This window comes from Cimex lectularius, unplaced genomic scaffold (genome assembly GCF_000648675.2).
Source record: "Cimex lectularius strain Harlan isolate CLEC.00 unplaced genomic scaffold, Clec_2.1 scaffold11, whole genome shotgun sequence".
NCBI lineage: Eukaryota > Metazoa > Arthropoda > Insecta > Hemiptera > Cimicidae > Cimex > Cimex lectularius.
This window is the reverse complement of record NW_019392673.1, coordinates 806,464-827,979: the sequence shown is the minus strand read 5'-3', so window position 1 is coordinate 827,979 and position 21,516 is coordinate 806,464. Positions and strand designations below refer to the sequence as shown.

At 32.9% G+C, this 21,516-nt stretch overlaps 1 protein-coding gene and 1 long non-coding RNA gene across 4 annotated transcripts in view; both read right to left on the bottom strand.

Annotated features, from left to right (window-relative positions):
• LOC106669362 (G-protein coupled receptor Mth2-like) overlaps positions 1-10,564 on the bottom strand; it is a 39,468-nt gene extending 28,904 nt beyond the window's left edge. Inside the window, exon 1 of one of the 2 annotated variants that reach the window (XM_014398785.2) lies at positions 9,719-10,564. In XM_014398785.2, the coding sequence (XP_014254271.1) occupies positions 9,719-10,289 (571 nt within the window). In that variant the 5' untranslated portion in view covers positions 10,290-10,564. Of the gene's footprint in view, positions 1-4,018; positions 4,660-9,718 lie in introns of those variants that run through there. The other variant, XM_014398782.2, reaches the window with a different exon arrangement.
• Positions 10,565-17,884: 7,320 nt separating this feature from the next.
• Positions 17,885-21,059, bottom strand: LOC106669418. Of its 2 annotated transcripts, XR_002909939.1 has the most exons (4): positions 20,531-21,059; positions 20,289-20,445; positions 20,019-20,231; positions 17,885-18,002 (listed from the first exon to the last, which is right to left on the bottom strand). It is a non-coding gene; the product is annotated as an uncharacterized LOC106669418 (long non-coding RNA). The 2 variants fall into 2 exon arrangements; XR_002909940.1 differs by lacking the exon at positions 20,019-20,231.
• Between the last annotated feature and the right edge of the window lie 457 nt (positions 21,060-21,516).

Below are 21,516 nucleotides of genomic sequence, written 5' to 3'. Positions count from 1 at the left end.
TAATTCAGTCGATTACTACTCTAAAAGATGAGGGGCCACTGTGTACTCAGCAGTATTATCCATTTAGACATGTTTTGTCCCTATTGTCGGCTATTATTAGAATTATTATTAAATTAGTTTGTAAAAACATTCCGTAATTTACGAACATTAATCAAATAAAAATGGGAAGCAAAAGAAATAGGGTAGTTATTACATTGCAAAACAATTTTTAGGAACGTCCCTTTTGTTTAAAAAATTATAACATTTGTTTTACTGTTAAAAAGACAACTTAAAATCCTAACAATCAATATTTTTGATGTTGAAACTACATATTATTGTTTAGGTAAATTTAAAACACTTTTAGTTCCAGCAGATTTTCTGTATTTATGGAAGACGCCTTTCACTGGCTGATGATGCTCATAGGTGAGTGAAAGGGGTCTTCCACAAATAAAGATGATGGAACTAAAGTTTTGAATTCAGCTAAACAATAATATATAATGAGGTTCCATCAAAAAGAAATATGTTGAAACTACATAATAATAATAACAATTTATTATTATTTCTATTCTATTTTTTTAATTATTTCTATTTTAGACATAGCCATTTTATTGGATATAAATTTATTAACAAATATGAGGGAGTGAAATATTACAGGAAAATTAATTAAATAAACGTAGGGAAGGAAAACTAGTTATAAGGTAGGAAAAACAACTTTTATGTCTGTAACTTTTCTTTAAAAATTGAAAACATTTGTTACCCTTTTAAAAGACAACTTTAAAATTTAAGTCAATCAATATTTTTGGGGTTCAAACTATATTATAATAATTATCAAATTTATGAAAAATTGCAATTATTTCAATTTTAATCATGGTCATTTTAATATAATATTAAACAAAAATTAATTAAATAAAATATGGAGGGGAAACTTAATTATGAGGTAGCCAAAATCTTTTGGCTGTAACTTTTGTTTAAAAAATGATAACTTTTGTTATAGTGTTAAAAAGACAACTGATAAATGTAAGTTAATCAATATTTTTGGTGTTGAAACTATATAATAATAATTTATACTGATGAAAAAATCGCAATTACATCTATTTTAATCATAGACATTTTATTGGTAGAGTGGTATGAAGGAAAACGTAGTTTTAATGTTCATGGAAAGAAATATGATTATTAGGCCTGGGTTCGGGGGTTAAATTTCTTTAATGATTAGTTGTACATCCCGAAACGCTTCCTCCTGTGGGCAAATATGGCGCCATAGTTTGTTAGTAGGTGTTTTGGTGTTTTCTCTGCTTATTTGCAGAATCTGCACATACCGTCTTGGCTTATACCAATCTTCTTCAGATGCCCATTCAGTCTGCAGGTCCTGACAAGAATCCTGTCAGGATTCGAGGTTTTTTCCTACTTCCTTTGATGCATTCTGTTGTTTCTTTCCTTCAAAATTTGCTACAAGGTTCTTTGTTTACGTCCAATTCCACTGTGTCCACAGTTTCAATTTGACTTTTGCTATAAGATAAACATTTGACAGTGTGAATCCCTATGCCGCTGAAGGACCTACCAGCGGTACAGCATCCCCTTTCTTTGCCAGGAACACCAAATATATTGGTGAACTTAGATTTTTAAATTGTCACTTGCGAAGTATTACTTACTTAAAAATCTAAGTTAATATCTAACCAATATTTTGGATGTTGAAACTACATAATAATAATTATTATATTGAGGAAAAATTCCAATTATTTCTATTTTAATCTTAGCCATTTTATTGGTTTTAAATTGAATTAAAAAATATGAAGGAATGCAATTAAATTAAAATTAATTAAATAAAAATAGGGAAGGAAAAACTAGTTGTATGATAGTGAAAGGAAATTTTGTTTAAACAAATGATAACATTTGCTTTACTTTTGTAAAGAAACCTTAGAAACCTAAATTTTCCAATTATTTTTTGTGGTTAAAAACTACATAACAATAATTTACAAAGAAATAAATTTTTTTAATTTCAGTCGTAGGACATTTTGTTCTATTTAAATGATCGTATTAAACAATTATTAAGGGTTGATAATAATAAAAAGTACTGCTGTTACTTCTAAAATTAACAATGAACTTGATTGATTAGAAAATAATGTCAGTCCTACTAATCTAGATCTGGATAATTAAAGTTGGTGTTTGCAAAGAGTAAAAAAATGTTTACGTACTGCTAATTAACTTCTGATAATTGATCTTTAATTACGAATACTCACATCGTCCCTATTGTAAGCACACCCTTTACTGCTGTTTTTTGGAAAGGCAGAAATTGTGTTAAGACCCTGTAAAGAAATCTTAAATTGTGATATTCAATGACGAATTTTATATAAAAAGTAGGCTTTTACAAAAGAAAGTGTTTTCATAATTACAAAACAAAAACGTGGATATGGTTTATGAATAGGCCAACTGTAAAACAACTTTATGAATTGAAGAGAAATAATTGACCATATTCAATTAAGCGGAAATCGTTTGAAGAGAAAAATGAACCTTTTTTTGATTAATTTTCATGATTGGAATTCCCACGAAGATTCGTTTGGTGAGATCGGTAGTATTCTTTTGTATATGCGTTTGTAAGTTAGAGTTGGGCTTAGTACCATATTTCCTTATCTGCTTCCAATGATACTTCAAATCATTTAAAGAAATTGAAGTAAACGATGATGCAAAACCAAAGTTATTGTTATATGTCCGGTAAACTGCCAGAAAAAAATTGAAATAGTAACTTTAAAAATTTTATTAGTTGTAAAACGTAGCAGAAGTCAGGACAGTGCAAAAAGCATAGGCTAACAACCATGAAAGATTGCTAAGTGCAGAAACTTGTCAGAAAGACCAAAATCAAGTTGGTTGATCAGACGAGAAGGCCAAACTACACAAAGAAATTGTCTGAGTGATAGTCATTTAATCAACATGCAATGATGAAATATGTGTACAATCAACATTAATTTTTAATAGTCATATATGTGATAAAAAAATATATTCTCTTTTATCCGATTTAAACAAAAAATAGGATAAAACTGTTACGACAATGCGAACTTTTTTACAAATCAAACCGTGCCAGTGCACGGTCAGCACTCATTGTTATTCACATTTAACACACATTAAAATTTAATTTATACAAGGAATCCATTCGAGCATCCTGCTTAATTTCATATATTTTCTTTTACAGCCGGTAGCGAGGAGAACATCGAAATTACAGAAACTACGCTGTTCGGTGGCTGCCTGCAAACGGGCAGATGATAGTAGTTCGATCAAAATTTATTATCACTTGCCCGCCTATTCTCATTGTTAGCGTAGAGTCGATTTTTGATTAAGGGTAAACAACTTTCATTGTGTGAATCAGCCGAGCAATCGTAAAAAATTGTCTACACTTGGGCAACTAGCGAGAATTTACGCACCAACCATATGATACGTAGTTGGCGGTCTGTACTTTCTTGTATATGTCTATAGTATATAGCTTGTTTCTATTGAAAATTTAATCGATTAGAGACTCACACACACATAGATAGATGGATAGATAGATTGACAAGTAAATAGATGGGTAGATAGAGAGGGAGAAGCGAGAAGCGAGAGCGAGAGCGAGAGATAGAGAAAGACTGAGAGAGAGAGAGAAAGAGAGAGAGATTGTGTGTACCACCTCTTGCATATTTTAGTGATACAAACGCTGAGTTATCATCACTGAATCAACAGAATTTAAAAAATAAAAATAAAAACTGCTTAAAAATCAATAGATTTTCAAACCTTAAAGAACCCTTCTTTTCAAAGTAATTCAGGGGCTTTTTAAAGTTGATAAGAAGCCGACTGCCAGAAACATTGACTGTGCCTTTTATTTCATGCTTGTAGATTCAATCAATAAACGAATAATGTTGTTTAAGTGCAAATTGTGAATTATTTGCTAAAATTATGAACGTTCACTAATGTACTTCTTTCTATGAAAAGAGATGACTATATACTATTAACAATCTCTGAACTCGATGAGATGCAACATAAAACGTGCAATTAATAATATTGATTTATGCCTTACCGAGGACGATGCAAAATTCTTCGGAGATGTCAAATTCTTCATTTAAAGTTCCGTAAACCCCTTGCGTTCCGACTAGGAAATAGCTAACAGTCAACAAAGCAGTGTAGATGATGACACAATGCCCGTATATAGTGCGTAGCTGCTTTGTTGTCGTATAAACTAAGGTAGTCGCAAATAGGAAAGGTGTCGAAATAAGTAACCCAACCGAAGTGAGTAGTAAATATCTACTTTCTTCGGATGTATCTTTTAGTACCAGGCACAGAAACGGGGTGACGGAGTATCGTCCTCGGTTGAATATCAGATCGATGCAGAATTCGCGTTCGACGTGACCGGTTTCCGTTTCGATCAGATTTCCGTTCCCGTCGATCCTGAATTCACCGGGTCTTAGTATGTGCTGCAGACGGCATTCGAGATGTTTGTGAACGACTGGGTAGTTTAGCCAAGGCTTGAAGGGCGTCAACATCGTATGGTTTGAGGGTATACATGTGTAATTTCTACCCCGCATTGTATCCAAGGGGCAGCATTTAGGCAAGAGAGGCAGTTCGCCTTTCACAAGGGGCAAGGCTAATAAAACAAATATATGAATACAAATAAATATCGAAATCATGTCGATATTGCCGTATTGTTAAAAACCGACTGGTTTGAAAAGCAGCAAGTTCTCACGTGCCCCACTCTTCACACGTCCAGAACACTGATAAAACACCAATTTGTACAAACTGATTTCAAACAGACTCCAATTAAGGCAAAATTTAATAACAACTAAAAAAGAAAGCACATATAGTCAAGTCCATTATGTCAAAAGCCACTTTGTTTATTTACCAATAGTTAATTAGCTGAATAGTGCAAATACAATAATTACACATCAAAGTAAGTTTATTTATATTACTGAGAGAAAGTTCACTTTATGTGAAATATTTGCAAACTGGCATTGTAGTTTTTATCAGCCCTCTGAAGTAAGCTGAAGATTTTAGAACAATACAAATCCACAAATTCACACCCACATACACACATAAATTATTGTATTATTTCCGGTCCCTGTCATCTGAGAAAACACACATGAACATATTCAATGATGACCCCCATTTATAGGCTATGCAGTAAGAAGAAGAACTCATATCATCTTCGAACGTGAAGCAACCGCTCAATGGAGACATAAATAACCCGGGATACAAAGAAAACCTGTGTAAAGCAATCGTAGCAACGACAGTCAATGAGCTAAGCACTCCTTAGGAGAAGTATCGAGTTGATCGCACTGAATTAGGGAACTAGGAAAGTACAATAAACCAGAAGGCAGTGCTTGGGGTACAAAAATTTCCAAGTATCCATCATCATCATCAGTACGTGGGGTGTTGTATAATAGCATATCCCATATATCGTGATCTAGCCAGATAAACAAAATATTCACATGTCAAACATATCGAAAATCGGGTGAGATGGAGATGAGAACATGAAAGGTTTGAATTGTATACGTAAGAGAAATGGTGAATGATGGAGTGAGTGCGGTGTTCAATCCTTTTTAAAAAAACATAGTTCTTACTCACATTAAGTTGTTTTCACCGATCCGGATTTCGAGCCTTTAGCTCATCGTCAGGTTGAAGGATTTCTACAACACGTCTCCCGACATGAATGAATTCATTTTTAAAAATGTATTTGTATATGTAAGTGTTCACATGCTGAAGACTTCTTTTCAAAAAGCTTTATTCACAACATTGCATTACGAATAAGTTTTACAAAACAGTCGAGATGTCTTTAATGGTGGCTAAAACGATCTAATCTGACGAAGAATAAAGAGGAGGGCATAAAAATGATTTTTTCCGTACTGTTGTTTAAGCAGAAATACGTCCTTGTCGGCGGCATGTATTCAAATCAACAACACCTTATATGACTATAACTTGTATGTAAACTTAAGTAAATATGAAATTTCTAGATGATAATCTTTGACTATTACATTTTTAGCGAGAATATGAAACCCTTTAAAAACAATAAGGCAGAAAGTTCCAGTGCTTGGGAACATAAACCACCACTTCAGTCTCCTTTCATCATCAAAAAAATTTTTATTTGTAAGGCAACTTTTTAACAACTAAAATTCTGTATTTACACTATTTTAAAGTAATTTTAATTATAACATTAATAAAAAAAAATATGACACACAGAATCTTATAAAGGTTATATAGACGAAGTACAATTTACAATGTTTATATTATTATTATGCTACAACAGCTCTAAACTACCTTTGTTGACGTCGTGAATTTTTTAAAAATAAAATATTAAAAGCGAAGAAGTATTCCATTAATTATACTTTTTAGAGGGCTTTAGAGGATGGTCGGAAAAAGGATGAATCGGACTGAAGCATTGGGATGAGAGTACAGGGTTTTGGTTCGTACAAATTGGTCGTGATAATGATATCTAGATGAGGCATTAATTTGCAGTAAGTTCCGATCTGTTGTCAAGTAGACTTTTGAATATTAACATCGTCTGTTCTATTCTTTAGAATTAAGTGTAGGGATTCGAAGTCTTTTGTCGTTGTAAAGTCCCAAATAGCGGACGACATTAGCTACTGTGATAGAGTGAAGGAATGCCTGCAGTGTATACAGAATATAGAATAGGACTAAGAATGGTGGCTTGCGGAACACCCGGCAGAGTGGATAGAAAGTAAAATTGACGAGGAACACTGAAAATGAATGTAATGTGTGCTTCCGATAGTGGAATATTGAGTATACCATCGACCCTAAATTAGTTGTAGCAGGTGTAAAGGGTCATGGAGGAATGATGGAAGTACACCACCTTAACTGAGTGAATGGTATGTAAGTAGTAAGAACGTACTTAAGAAGTGGGAATGTATTTAGGAACTGATTTCGCTGGGGCTGAAATGACCTAGCAGTTGACAGTCTCCACCTACGACTGCCAACACATGGGATTCCGAGGCCTTCTGTTAATTGACTGTAAATGACAAAAGCTGTACTCGCCGGTGGCGGCTCAACGCGCTTTGAACTTATATAAGTAATTAATCAAGACTATTAAAGACAAATACAAAAACTTTAGTTATAAATTTAAGATTTTTTGATACTGGATGGTAACATTACAAGCCTACATAAATATTTTATTTAAAAGACTAGAAAATATCAGCATAGTCGCGAAGTTTTCTGGGTCACACAAGGTTTTCCGCTCGCATTTTGCAAATATCAACGCTAACTCATAAACTTTAGAAATCAGTAAGAAATTTATATTAAAAAAAAAACCATAAGTCTTGATTTTAAATAATAATGAATTGTTTGGGATTTTAATGTTTGTTGTAAGGGTTGATTTGTTTGATTCAGCCCGAACAGTGTATTCAAATTTAAGAGTAAATACAAATAAATAAAAAGATCTGAAAACACAAACCGAAAGCGATTTTATAATAAACAGCGAATAAAACTGTTTATTTTCGACAAGAGTAAAAAACCATAACCATCCTTAAAAAAGAGCTAAATCTAAGTCGTGTTGAGATATGTTTCATCTCAACGATCTATCGATGTCATTTTGCCCACATTACTCATAGATATTCCCGTTTCTGTTTCGGAAGTGTATTTCAAGCGATACTTTCTCGGAATGGAGAACAACTAAAATGGGATCAAAGCTTGTGGATACGTTCTTGGGCCGAAATAGAAACGGGGGTGTTGAATGGGCCTGATACAAAAGAAGCTATCGTTTAGAAACAAGTAGAATTCGTTCCAGCGTGACATTCCTCGCCCTAATTTTTGGCGTACAATTCAGTAGTTGCAAAATTTTACTTTAAGCTGTAAAGGGGTGTTTTGTCATTCTATTAACATTGATAAAGCTTATTAAGTCTTATCAGTATTAATATAAAATATATTATGTAAGTAGTATACGGCATTGTTCAGCCAAAAATCTGATTCTTGAGTCATCTCATGACGACAGAAGAGGACCAAAGTCAGAGTTCGTTTTTTAAAAATTGTGACGTCTACAGAGCCAAACAACACATTATAGAGTGAACCAAATTGTATTTATCATTAGTACCTTTGACAGTGTAAAATTAATTGATGGTCGCATTTGACCAGTAATAAATGAAATGTATTGAAATTGAACTACAACATTAGCTAAACAACGTGCTCTGAAGATGGACTAGGGACGTGGCCCGAAATACATTAGCAAATGAAATATATTGCATAAAAAATAAATGGTGTGTTTAGTTCAAATAAATAACCAACATTTTTTATTTAAATATTGTTACCACCAAATTAAGTCAAAATTGTTAAAAAAATAAAAAACATAATATTCAATGGAGATAACAATCAAAACTAGTTTAGTGTCTAGTAAAGACTAGAAGCTCTGGCGTACCTGAGCACTGTCGATAGGTGACCCTCGGAACGCCTGACTCGAAAAGAAGAGTCTTTCTCACCCGATTAATAACATACCGTGCACACTCGTACACTTAATTTTAGGCCAAAGCCCGCGTATGTGTTTGGCACGCAGAGAATGGTTGTTTGATGAGTTCCATCTAATTGATGGGTTGGCTCCATATAGAGAGCGCGTAGTAATGCAACCCAATATGAGAATTGTGCTTGAACACGGCAGCGAGTAACTGGATCCCCGTGCCGATTCCTGGAGGAAACAAGGGTGTTTCATTGTAAATAGTAATGGTAGTTTTGTGCCCCTTGCGTGCGTTGGGAATGAATGTATTTATTGGCGTGAATGTAGTGAGAGAGAGCCGATGACGGAATATTGAACTGAAAACGTCTTCAGATTTTTTTAGATAATAAATACATGTTTGATGATTCAAAAATTGATTTATAATTTATTAGTAAATTCATGGTTTAGGACTTAGGAGAGACTTTAAAGTTTTTTTGCCTTTTATACAAAAAAAAAGTTTATACGAACTGTTTAGATTTTTCTATTGTAACAAAAAATACGCCAATTTTTTAAAACTTTTTTGTACTTCTTAAAAAATTGCCCAAGGTATTTTCTCACATTTGTTTATATTTAAATGCAAAAACGTTTAGTTTCAATGAAAATTTAGCATCTACACTATTTTTTATTGAACAACAACCAAGGTTTTTGTATTTTTAACAGTTGGAATTATCCAATTTATTAGTTACTTAATCATCACAATATAGATTTTTCCTGTAATCATGGGGTTTTTATGACGGGTATAAATAGATTTTTATTGTACACAAATTTATGAGTTGTTTATATGCTGATTGCAAAAAGTCTCAACATTTCAGAATGATCCAATCGATATTTTAATATTGTAAAATCTCGCTTTTTAGCTTTTTACTGTTGTCTTCATATTTCACGGTGCATTATTTTATTCGTTGCGAAGGCAGTTAAAAAGTAAATAAGCCTCTAGATGGACGCGGTTGAACGAGTATTTGTCAATAGATAAAATCCTCCTTAAGGCTCCACCTTTTAGCTATCTGATCAAAATATTTCATTCGTTTTGTCAAATTTACAAGAAAAAATATTTATTTGTGATTGGATGTTTCAATTATGTAACATATCCATATTCAAATATTTAAGCGACACATGGACTGTTTATGTTGAGTCACTTGCGTTTGAGTACGTCGTTTTATAGTAGTGAGCAAAGAGTTAAAAATATACTTATTAATTTATAATATTGTAGAATATTTATTTAAGAAATTGGAGGCGTTGGTTGGTTATGGTTAATGTAGAATAAAAAAAGTTTTTTATTTCTTTACTCACCCAATGTGATGCAGGAAACTAAGAAGACATCAGCATAAATCTGAGTAACGGTCAAAGTTGTGTAGCCGAAAATCATTGCAGTGATGTGTCCCATGAGGCAATAACCATGTTTGTTGTGTAAACTCGGCAGTATAATATAAGTGATCAAGGTAATTAACAAAAACGGCAGGGATATTATCATTCCGATGGGATATATTTTAGTGGACGTGTCATCTTTATCGTCATCGTCAATGCAGATGAAAGGTTTTATCTCGCTTTCGTTCGAATCCAACTCGAAACAGAACTCAGTGTACTTGTAGCCTTGCTCCTGGTCGACGTATAAAGTTCCATCATCTAAGAGGGAATATTCACCGGGGTCCAGCGACACTTTACTTTCGTTGGGGCAGAACAACGGGCTATAAAACGACGGCAGGTCTTTCCACGGGCGAAACGGATTCAACAATTTGTTGTCCGATGGTGAGCAGATGAAATCTTCATCGAAAGCCTGACCCGGTGGGCAGCATTTCCGCACCCTGTCGAGAGCAGCATAAGCCAGGAGGAAAAACGACACGATTTGTATCGCCAGTAACATGACTGATTTTATCTTCTTTTTTTTATTAATTAAAAAACAAATTTACTCATCCCCTCTTAATTCGAAAACGCGATCTCTCACGGTTCACCTATCAACTAATAAATTTTTTTAATTAACACCAAGTAATCAAGTTTTGATAAAAGGTGATTTCATTTAAAACAAACGACGATATACGTTCCCATTACTAACCGACCAACAACTGGAAAAACTGCCAACGAGCAAATTGGCTCAAGAAGTGAACGAGAAAACGCGAGTTTCAGCACTAAACGTTTCCGACTTTCACCGAGGTTCTTCGGAACTGAATCGTTTTGGCAGGCTTCGCACTAAGCATTGGAAATAACTGGCCTGACGAGCGGATTGAATAAACATTTATTAGTGCCAGATAAACCACGTTGCGTTTTCAAAATATCAAGGCCCTTTCCATTGTTTAGAATCCTTTTGGCCAACTAAGTGACGCACAGCATTATTTGTTAGCAATTAACGATCGAATATACTCCTATATAGGGTGTCCTTTTTTTGATGGCTCGGGATGTTACCTCTTTTTGGAGAAAAAATATTCAGGACGCGTCAGGTGTAGTTCAACATAAAAATTCCGTATACGTCCCTATATATCCTGACACATAATTTTAAAGGATATTTACGCTGAAAACAATGGTACAATCGGATTTTAAAATGGTCAAAATATGAAAAGGTTATGGCAGAAAGTTTGAAAAAACAAAAGTCATTATAGTGTCATTTGGTTTGCTACTTACTAATCACCGTTCATGTTGGAACTGCCTGTCTTGCGTAAAGATTTGCCCTTTTTAACCACTCTTCACCGGTGCTCGGGGGATAGAGTCAGGGAAGATAGATTGACAAGTATTTTCTATTACAATTAATTAAGGTTTTTAGTTGAGATAAAAAAGTTAATGGCACGAGCGGGATTCGAACCCACGGTCTTCGGCTAGATACGCCGCTGCTCTACCACTTCAGCTATCGTGACCTCGATCCACTCGGACACTAACTTCCCATCTCAACCCCACCTTTTGAATTTTCTGAGATGGGAAGTTAGTGTCCGAGTGGATCGAGGTCACGATAGCTCAAGTGATCGAGCAGCGGCGTATCTAGACGAAGATCGTGGGTTCGAATCCCGCTCGTGCCATCGACTTTTTTATCTCAACCAAAAACCTTAATTAATTGTAATATATTAATTGGTCAAGCGGACCACGAAATTAGTGAATTTAAGTATTTTTTATCCTTTGCCGCAGTTCTTCAACTGAGGTTGTTGGGTTATGATTGGCGTAGACCCTGTTTTTTAAATGGCTCCACAGTATAGTCAAGTGGAGTTAAATCGGATGACCAAGGAGCCCAACAGAACGGGCCATGAGGTCCTATCCACCTATCTCGGAAGGGACGATTCAAATAACGTCTCATCTGGAGAGGATTGTGTGCTGGGCATCCATCAAGATGGAGAACCATTCTTTGTTGTTATTGGGGAGGAACATTCTCTAATCGTGTTGGTAAAAAACCTCCCTCAAAAAATTGATGAATTGAGCAACATTTAAATTATTTTCGTAGAAATAAGGTCAAATTAATTTATTTCCGATTGATACTGTGAAACACCTGACAAGAGTACGAAATTCTCGGGTTTTCCTCTGCCCACGTTCGAAAATTCCAACATATGCCATTAGTAAGCCATTATGTATATATAGTATGCCATTAGAGGTGAACTTATCAGTCCATATGATGTATTGAATAACGTTTCCTTCAGCCTCCCAAATCGACATTTGGGCAAGAAACGTTAGAAGCCTGCCATAATGAGAGTCCCGATTTCCCTAGACAAGATGAGTGAGATACGGCATAAATAGTAAGTCCGGAGTACATCTCAAATTTTATTTTATTGAAAAATCTAAAACCCTTTGAACATTTTGGAAAGAAGAATTAGGATTTTATTTATGATAGTAAAATATTCAGCTCCTCGTCGAAATTTCGCTGCGGTTTCTTTTTGCCATAACATTATCATTTTTTTACCAATTTAAAATCAAATTGCACCATTATTTCCAGCATAAAAAATCCGTAAAATAATGTGTCAGGATGTATAGGGTCTTATTTGAAATTTGGAAGCTGAACTGGGCCCTACATCTTTGTATAATTTTTCCCAAAAAAAAGGTAGAAATTAAAAGTTAAATAAACTGCACCAAAAAAATATTAAACACGTATTTTTTATTTTATTTTATTTTGATAGCGTCATTGGTTCAAGATAAATTCAGGCAGGTCCTAAAAAGGACACCCTGTATATCATACTATTTGTTGTATAACATATTCTTAAGTTATTTTTCCTAAATTACAAAAAAAATTATCTTCCAAAATAAAATCTGAGCCGAAGACAAAGTATTATAAGGAAGATATATTTTTCACTGAGCAATGCTCTTACGTTTCCCGGATAAATTAAATATAGATAAAGGAACAGAAAAATTTCTTTTGTTTTCAAGGATTTTTCGAATGTAAAATCTATGCATCATCAATCTACCACTGTTCAGATTTTATTGCTATGATTTTAATAAAAGTTTTACGTCAAATTTTTCTGTATGAAGATAAGAAGTTGATAAAATTCCCCCAAAACAATGAAACTCGTTACACAATAGTGTGACTACAAATCCGAAATATTTATTAAACCATAACTCACTATTTGGTCAAAAGTGCAAATTCAGATTAAAAAAAAGCGAGTAATTTCCATTTAATATAGTCCTACTTTGGCAATCTCAATTTATGGCCAATTATAAATCTAATTATCTCTCGTCTCGCAGGTGGTGTATAAATATATGGTGTTTTATTACGAATTTTTATTGTTTAATTCCAACCAGTATTTGACCTCCTTGAGTCGACTGCAGCATGATTCACCATCAAACAAAGCCCTCAAAGCTTCGTCGACAAGGACAAAAATATTGTGTTAAGCAAAAATAAACGCAAAAAATATATAGAAATCATTCAAGGAGTTCATTCATACTTGAAATGGAGGAGAGCTGTGAAGTCATCTTTCAGACAACGTTTTTGAGAGCCATATATTTTTTGGAGAAATATTTTCGATTATACCCTCGCAAGATTCAGTATTATTGCCAACTGCTGGGAAGAGAACTGTGGCGGTTTATGGACAAGGCAAACATTAAAACACCATAGAGGCTCAAAATTTTCATGGTAGAACAGAAACGTAATAAAATTCAATAAACTACACAAAATAACTTATATGTTTTTCAATATGAAGGGTCACATTTTACAGAACAACAGAGGATCAACACTGGTAATAAGACAATTACTAAAAATTGTAGAAATACTCCTTGAAATACAAGTATGTAAAAAGCAATTAAAAGTCTAATTAACAATAACATAAAATAAAAATTGAAGTATTGTCAATTCAATAGCAGAAAAACATAACAATATTCAATGGAAATAGTTTAAATTTGTGTTAGTATTATATTCTATATGAGATTGCAATTATGGTCAACCTAAAATTGTAAAATTTCGTAGTTTCCTTTTTTGATTAAAGCTGTGAACACACCCTTACGAAAAATCGTGCGTCTGGATTTTGTCTATAAAAATGAAGAACAAATCTTAAGACAGTCTAGAAATCTGTTGAACCTTCAAAACACAAAATTAAAAAGTATCTGAAAGTCTATGATAAGTGACATAACGGCCTGTAGGATTGATAGTGAGGATTTTATTTATAATTGTAAAACAAAGGCAATTTTTTAAACAAAAAATTAATGCAAAAATATATAGAAATTATGCAGGAACAATCACTAAAAGAGGAGGAGAGCTATGAAGGGAAAGTTCTTTCAGCAAGGACGTTTTTGAAAAAGATGAACTATAACGCCATTGAAAAAAAAAATTGTAGACAACTATTTTCGGTTTTAACCCCGCCAGATTCAATATTATTCAAAACTGTTAAAAAAAGCTTTCTCTAGCGGTTTACGGACAAGATAAGCTATACAACTCACAAAGAAGAACTCACAAATCGTACTCTAGAACAGTGTGGAAAATTCGACAAAACTACACAAACTTTTTAAAACTTTAACGAAATGGATGGTACAAATTTTAAAGAACATCGGAGGACCAACACATTTACTGATAATAAATAATAATTTACTGTATATAATAATTAAATACAAACTAGGCCAATATTTCTATCGTGCTGAATTTTCTCTGCTGTTTTGTATTTAAACCAGATAAGAATTGATATGATTAAAATGTTAATTTTTGTTTTTCTAATGTTAAAAAACCCAATATGTTTGGCATACATTACGTTATTTTCGTACTATTTCAGGAATATCTCCAGCTCATGCCCTGGCATCCATAAATGAATTCCTATAAAGGGTTTATAATAAAGTTTCAAAAAGTTACATACAGAGCCATCTATTCTGTATTGCATCTAACGCAGGAAGCTGTCCCTGGAAGCAAATTATCTGCCGCTCTGCCCTCACATGACTACCTTTCTGATTTGATATGAATCATCCAGAGACTACTTTCACAGAATGAAAAAAAAAATGCGCTTGTGGCAACAGCAAGAGATCAAGCAGGAGGATCTTGGAACAGAGTAGGATGCAACTCATGAGGACTCACTACACCGGAAAATGGTTGCACCTGATGAAAGTGTATTTATAAAAAGACTACATTATAGAAAGTGTAGTTCGTTTATTAAAAGAATTAACTTCATAAAATTAGTGAATGGCAACTTTTGTCAAAATCTTGTGAATCTGCTTGCTATTCTTAAAATTTAACTTGTTTCCCTTGCCTTTCATATAAAAAAATCCAAACGTTTAAAATTGTAATATTAAAATATACTTTCGAGAAAGAAAAAATTTTATGTCTTTTTTAATAGTGGCATGTAGCAATAAATCTCCAAAGTCTTGACATAAATTAACGTAAACCCAAACAGCAACATCTTCAAGATTCTTAAGATCGTTTTCTAGAATCTGGCACAATTTTAATAGATAGTTACCATTTTCTTTATAAACAGGAGACAATGAATTAATAAAATTTAAAAAAAATTATAGCAGCATTCATAATTTATTATTTGTTATCCCTCCACTGGCTCTTGTTAAGGGATATGCTAAAAATCTTTCTCGCTTACAATATCAAGATGGAAAAACTAAATTTACATGTATGTTTGTGTGTATATTTACACGCGCGTGCGACACACAACAAAAAGAATGAAAGATTTCATCAAATTTGCAAGAAGCTGGCTAATCTCTAAAAGAAAAGTGTTCAAATTTTATTAAGCAGACCATTGACAATAAATTCGAGAAGAATAAGAGTTTGGTTTATAAATTAATAAAAAAATTATTAGATAATAGCATATACATTTCTTTCACTGTTTACGTTAAGAGAATATTGTGCAAGTGAATGTTGAATAATTGCAATCAATTTTGGAATAGCTCGCAAGTGTTTCAAAATTCAATAGTGTTTTGTGAACAAGCCTTGATAATACTGACAAAAATTAATAAATTATTTTATAGTGGCATTTATAATTTGAGTCGAAATGTGGAAGAATTGTTTTCGACCATGAATTTTGTTGATTAATCTTGGATCGATGGTCGAGACTTGTGTATAAGCGTGCGCGCTCGTTCAGCACATAATGAATTTTCGTAGCATCCACATTTCGAATCGCTGGCAAGCAATAAATGTATAAAAACTTATCTTGTGTGAAATAAATCTGTGACAATGTGATAAGTGTTGTCAACATTATGGATAAGAGAAAAAAATTATAGCTGTATTCATAATTTATTACTTGACATTTAATTATTCCCACTGCTGGCTTTTGTGGGTAAAAGGGCGAGCAGAAAATATTTGTAGCAAATTTATAAATCTTTGACAATGAATATCAAATAAAGAGTTTACAACAGATCATTACAAATTTTTTGTTGAAGTTGTGAGGAGCGGTCAAGAATGTGGTAGTTTGGAAAAACACCTTTTTTTTTGTCGTTTCGACCTTTATTCGGGTCATCTTCAGGGCCTGGGTACAAAACATATGTTGATTGGAAAAAATAAAATTTAAGATGTAAATATAAATTTTGAACTAAATATTTCATACTCACATAAATTGTGGTTGTGTTTTCTTCTACAATACAATACAATTGACGTTTCACAACACTTTCACACAACACTAATATGACACCACAAGAATAGCACCACACTTTATGTGAGTACGAAATACTTGGTTCAAAATTTATATTTACATATTTAATTCCATTTTTTCCGATCAGCATATATTTTGTAATTTACCCAGGCCCTGAAGATGACCCGAATAATGGTCGAAACGTCGGGGAAAAAATGAAAAAGGTGTTTTTCTCTAACTACCCCATTCTTGACCGCTCCTCACGACTTCAACAAATTATGAAACAACAGGTCACTAAGAAACATTCATTACAAATTATTTGGTAGTTACATGTGTAATTTTTTGGCTGTACTGCTGTCATTTTTTTTCGGTTTACGTTAAGCGGATAACAAGGTGAATTTTCTCGATCATAACACTGTAGTGTGTTTAGAAAATCAATAGTACGCGCGAGCGCGTTTACTTTTAATTATATCTATTAAGGCCTTAATTTTTCAAGAGGATCAAATAAATGTTGCAAAAATATGACAAATAAATATTAATCTATATTTTAAAATTAATTGCACTGATTGCTTTGTTCTTTGGACTTGGCTCTTTGATGGACGCTACAATTTTTTTTCAAGTCTTGATTTTAGTTTACAATATAAAAAAAAAGTCTTACCCAGTATGATGCATGTTGTTAATGATATGATTTTGGAAATCAGCATAACGGTAGATAATGCAATGTAGGATAAGAGCATACAAATGCAATGAGATAGCACACAACGCCCGTGGAGGTATTTCAGCTCTTTGACAAAAGCGTAGACACAGCATATCACAGCCAGAAACGGTATTGAAAAAATTATCCCTATCGGATAAACAACGTTCACTTCTCGCGATTCCTCAGAGTCAGTACAAAGGAAAGGCAGTAACTGTTGAGAATCGTTGTAATTTATAAATTCCACACAGTAATGTTCCGGTCTTGTCGGCGGTTCGTCTTCAATTAGTAAATATCCATCTTTCCTGTAGGAAATCTCGCCCGGATCCATTACCACCAGCATGCGACATATGAACGGCCGGTATTCGAGTTTGTAAAAGTGCAAGCCTAAATTTACAGTCGTATTGTTTACTAGGGTATCATTGCTATCGTCCGTGCGAGCACAACCGTGTAATTTTTTTGTCTCTCCGAACGGGCAACATTTTTGTATGACAGTCAGCTCGGCCGAGGCTGTGACAGTTAACAAGAAGAACAAAAACATGACTGAAGAATGATTCGGTTCTTCCTCATCTTCCCACAGCAACTGTCTCACAGAATATCCCCCACTCTTCTCCTTAAAACTGAGTCAGTGGAATTGATTAACACAGAAACTCGACTTTGGTGTTTGTTAAATTTTTACATCGTAGATCTAAAGAATAAGTAAATTTCGAATCGTTTTAATAACCAGGGAAATTGGTAACAATATTAATATTAATAAGTCAGTGGAATTGATTAACACAGAAACTCGACTTATAACTTTTAATTCTCCTTTATTCAGTTATGAAAACAGATTGACACTTATTTTTGTTTTCTCTGTTATATTTAAAATCTATCAATGATTGTTGATTTACAAAAGGTTCCCCCTTTACTCTCAATTTCATGAAGATCTCTAGAACAATAAACAAACATATAAACATAAACATATTATAAAACATGGAGTTTAAGGGTAAATTTGAAAAACTTTGCGGTCTCCAAGAATGACTTGTTAATAGTAAAATTTTTGTTTAAAAAAATTAATGCTCGTAAAAAAACTAGTGTCATTTTGTCAACATCCAAAACTGACGGTCATAACAAAGAGTAGAAAGGCACACCGAAAATATTGCAAATGTTAGAAAAACATTTTTAAATCTAAAATTTTCTATAAAAATTTTTCTAGCATTGCATAAATTCAATGTTTTTTATCTAGAATTTTCTAGCATTGTATAAATTCATAATTTTTTTTCCACATCCTACATGTATTTGTAAAATTCAAACAATGTTTATAAATCCCATGCCCTGAAGATGATCTTAATAAAGATCGAAACGTTGGCACGATAAAAAAAAATGTTTTTCTAAAACCTACGTCACACCAGGCCGCATCTCACGATCTTTTGACTAACGGTCTCTAAACACCACGCATTGCAAATTTGTGTACAAGCAAGTACTCCAAATTGCTGTTGAAAACTGTTGTTGAAATTCGCTCGCAAACAAATAAAAGATGGAGTAAAGTTAAAGCTGGCAAGCCCTTTGCAAGTCCCCAAGGTAAAGTTTGAACAAAAAATTTACACAAACATACTTTCATATTGTTAAAACATCCATATCTGAGGTCATAACAAAGAATAGAACGACACTCGACTCACGAGTTAAACTGCAAAAATTTTGTACAATCAACGACCCCAAATTCCTGTTGAAAGCTATTATTAGATTAATTTGCTTGCAAAGAATGTCAGAAAGGACAAAAAAACTTACTTGTGACAACAGCACACTAAAAAATAGAAGTAAAACATTAAATTCTTTTACTACATGACGAATTGTTTACTCACTATAGCAACAAAAACGACAAAAGACAGCAGCACATAAAAAAATAGAGTGAGAAGTTTATTCTTTCTTTATGACGAATTCTTTAGTAACTATGGCAATTAAATATGAATTTTTTTGCATATTGCAAATTAATTCAAACTAGTGCTACTGCATTTGAAAATATTATGTATTATTATGTGGTAAAAAGATCATTTCATTTTTTCTAATATCAATTCATTACGAAAAAAAATCGTAGCGCTTTTTTTCTATAATCAATTTTTATAGAAATCATGAAGGAAATTTCGGATGAATAATTGATATAGTAAATACAAACTGTCAGAGGTTTATAATACTGTAACAAAGGGAAGTAAAACGTTAAATTCTTTCCCTATATGACAAATTCTTTAGAAACTATGGCAACTATGACACAACAACACTTTCTTTTTCTCTACATGGCTAATACCCAAAACTATTGCATCAGCATTTAAAAAAGAAATGTACAATGTTAAATTCTTTCACTACATGACGAATTCTTTAAAACCTATGGCAACAAAACATGACAGAAAAAACAGAAAACTTTCTTTTTTCTTGATGGTAATCTCACAATCTATGGCAATAGCACATTAAAAAATTGAAGTAAAATGTTAAATTCTTTTTTAGAGCATTTAGCAATCTTTACGAACGATGGCAACAAACATGACAGAAAGAAAAACAAACATGAAAAAAAAAGCAAAAAAAGCAGTACTTCAAACTATATTGCATGCAAGTTCAGTTAATTTTTTCTAGTACCAATTCATTACGAAGTTTGATATTGAAACATGCCAAAAAGTAAAATCTCACTTCTTTTTCTATTTTACTATTCTATGTATTACTAATTCGAACGAACTATGAGAAAAGCACATGACAATCTAAAAAACTAGCACTTTGTCTCTACTTTTAATTTGTTTAATTTTTACAGAAACCATGAGAAAAATTTTAATTGACACATAAATAATGTCATTCTGTTAAACCATCCAAACCTGACAGAGATAGTTAAAAATAGGACAAATTGAGTTAAATATTTCCAATATTTGTACATTCAGCGACCACAAATTCCTTTTGAAAGCTGTTATAAATGATTTCTTACCTCAAGTGCTGTTAAAAAACGAATAGCAAGTAAAAATCTGAAGAATTGTGGATTTTTTAAAGTCTCATCTTTCCGAAATTTCGGCCATAGTTCCGATAATGATTATTGAGAAAAATTAGTATTTTTTCCGCATTTCCATGTGTTTTTGTCACCCTTCGCACGAATATGTTTCATAGAGAAAGAAGTAGGAATCCGATCTCTTTTTGCCGTTTTCTATTACCAAATTTCGTAGAGGATTCTACAAGTAAAGAAAGACATATGAATATTTACCGTGCAAAAGATCACTTTCTATGCAGGGCTGTGCCATAGTTGCTAATGAATTGGTTCTAGATAAATGAACATATAGAAATAGAAAATGTTTTCTTTTTTGCCATCACATCCTGTTGCCATATGGGTTTAAGGATAAGAATTACAAGCCCTTTTCAGTCTGCAAAAATGATTTAAATACAAAATTAAAATTTGTATTAACAATAATAATATACATGCACAAAGGAGTGTTAAAACATCCAAACCTGAGAATCATAGCAAATTATTATTTTGTAAAGACCTCAACAATTTATAAAAAGTAAATTAAAATGTGGAATTCAGTGTCTGAACATCTTTTTACAGCTTTATTTGTCATTTTATCACTACCATTGTCGTCCTCAGGAATGAATTGCCGATCTTTATAAATCCAAAATAGAACATTTACTGAATTCGACAATTTTTGGCAAATCGAATTGACTTAGCACAGAAGAGTTTACTCTTCTTAAAATTTTATTATATACTATTCTCACTTAGTAAAAAAAAAAGCAATACAATAAATTAGAATTTTTTTCAGGTACAGGCCAGGAAAACGTGGTTTTACTGTTGCTACAGCACACAGTGTTCAAGTCTCCCCAAATGATAAAACTCTCAAAAACTATTCGCGAAATAAACCTTTCAAAAATATTTCAAGTCAGGAGAATTCATAAAAACACGCTAGGGCAGCACAAATCGCTCTTATCTCACTTGCCTAGATAATGGGATTTTTAAGTTGACCTTAGGAGTAGTTAATCTCCCAAAGACAAGTCGAGCTAGAAATGTGCAAAGTTCTTCGCTTGTTTGTTTTGTCCAGCAACTGTTCTTTATGAGAATTGATCGCTTGACAAGTGTCCACAATCCATATATCGCATTTTTCCCGTTTTGTTATTACGCTGTTCCGTTTCTAGGGTTTTACGTAGTGACTCAAACGCCTGAAGATAAAAGAAAAAAAGATAACACTTCCGTTTATTCATGCGCTTTGTCAAAACAAAGAAGCAAACTTGCAAATTAAAATCTGAAGATTATTTTTATTTCTTTATATATAAACCGTTAAGAGAAACGAAATAGGTCTTGATGGAACTTTCTTACAGAATGTACAGATATTTGAGATAATTTACTGCGTATGTGAGATATAAATCAACCTCCATCTTTCTATCAGCATTAGAGACAAGCCATTAAGAAAGTCATTAACATAAAATTAAGTAGCAGCGTTACC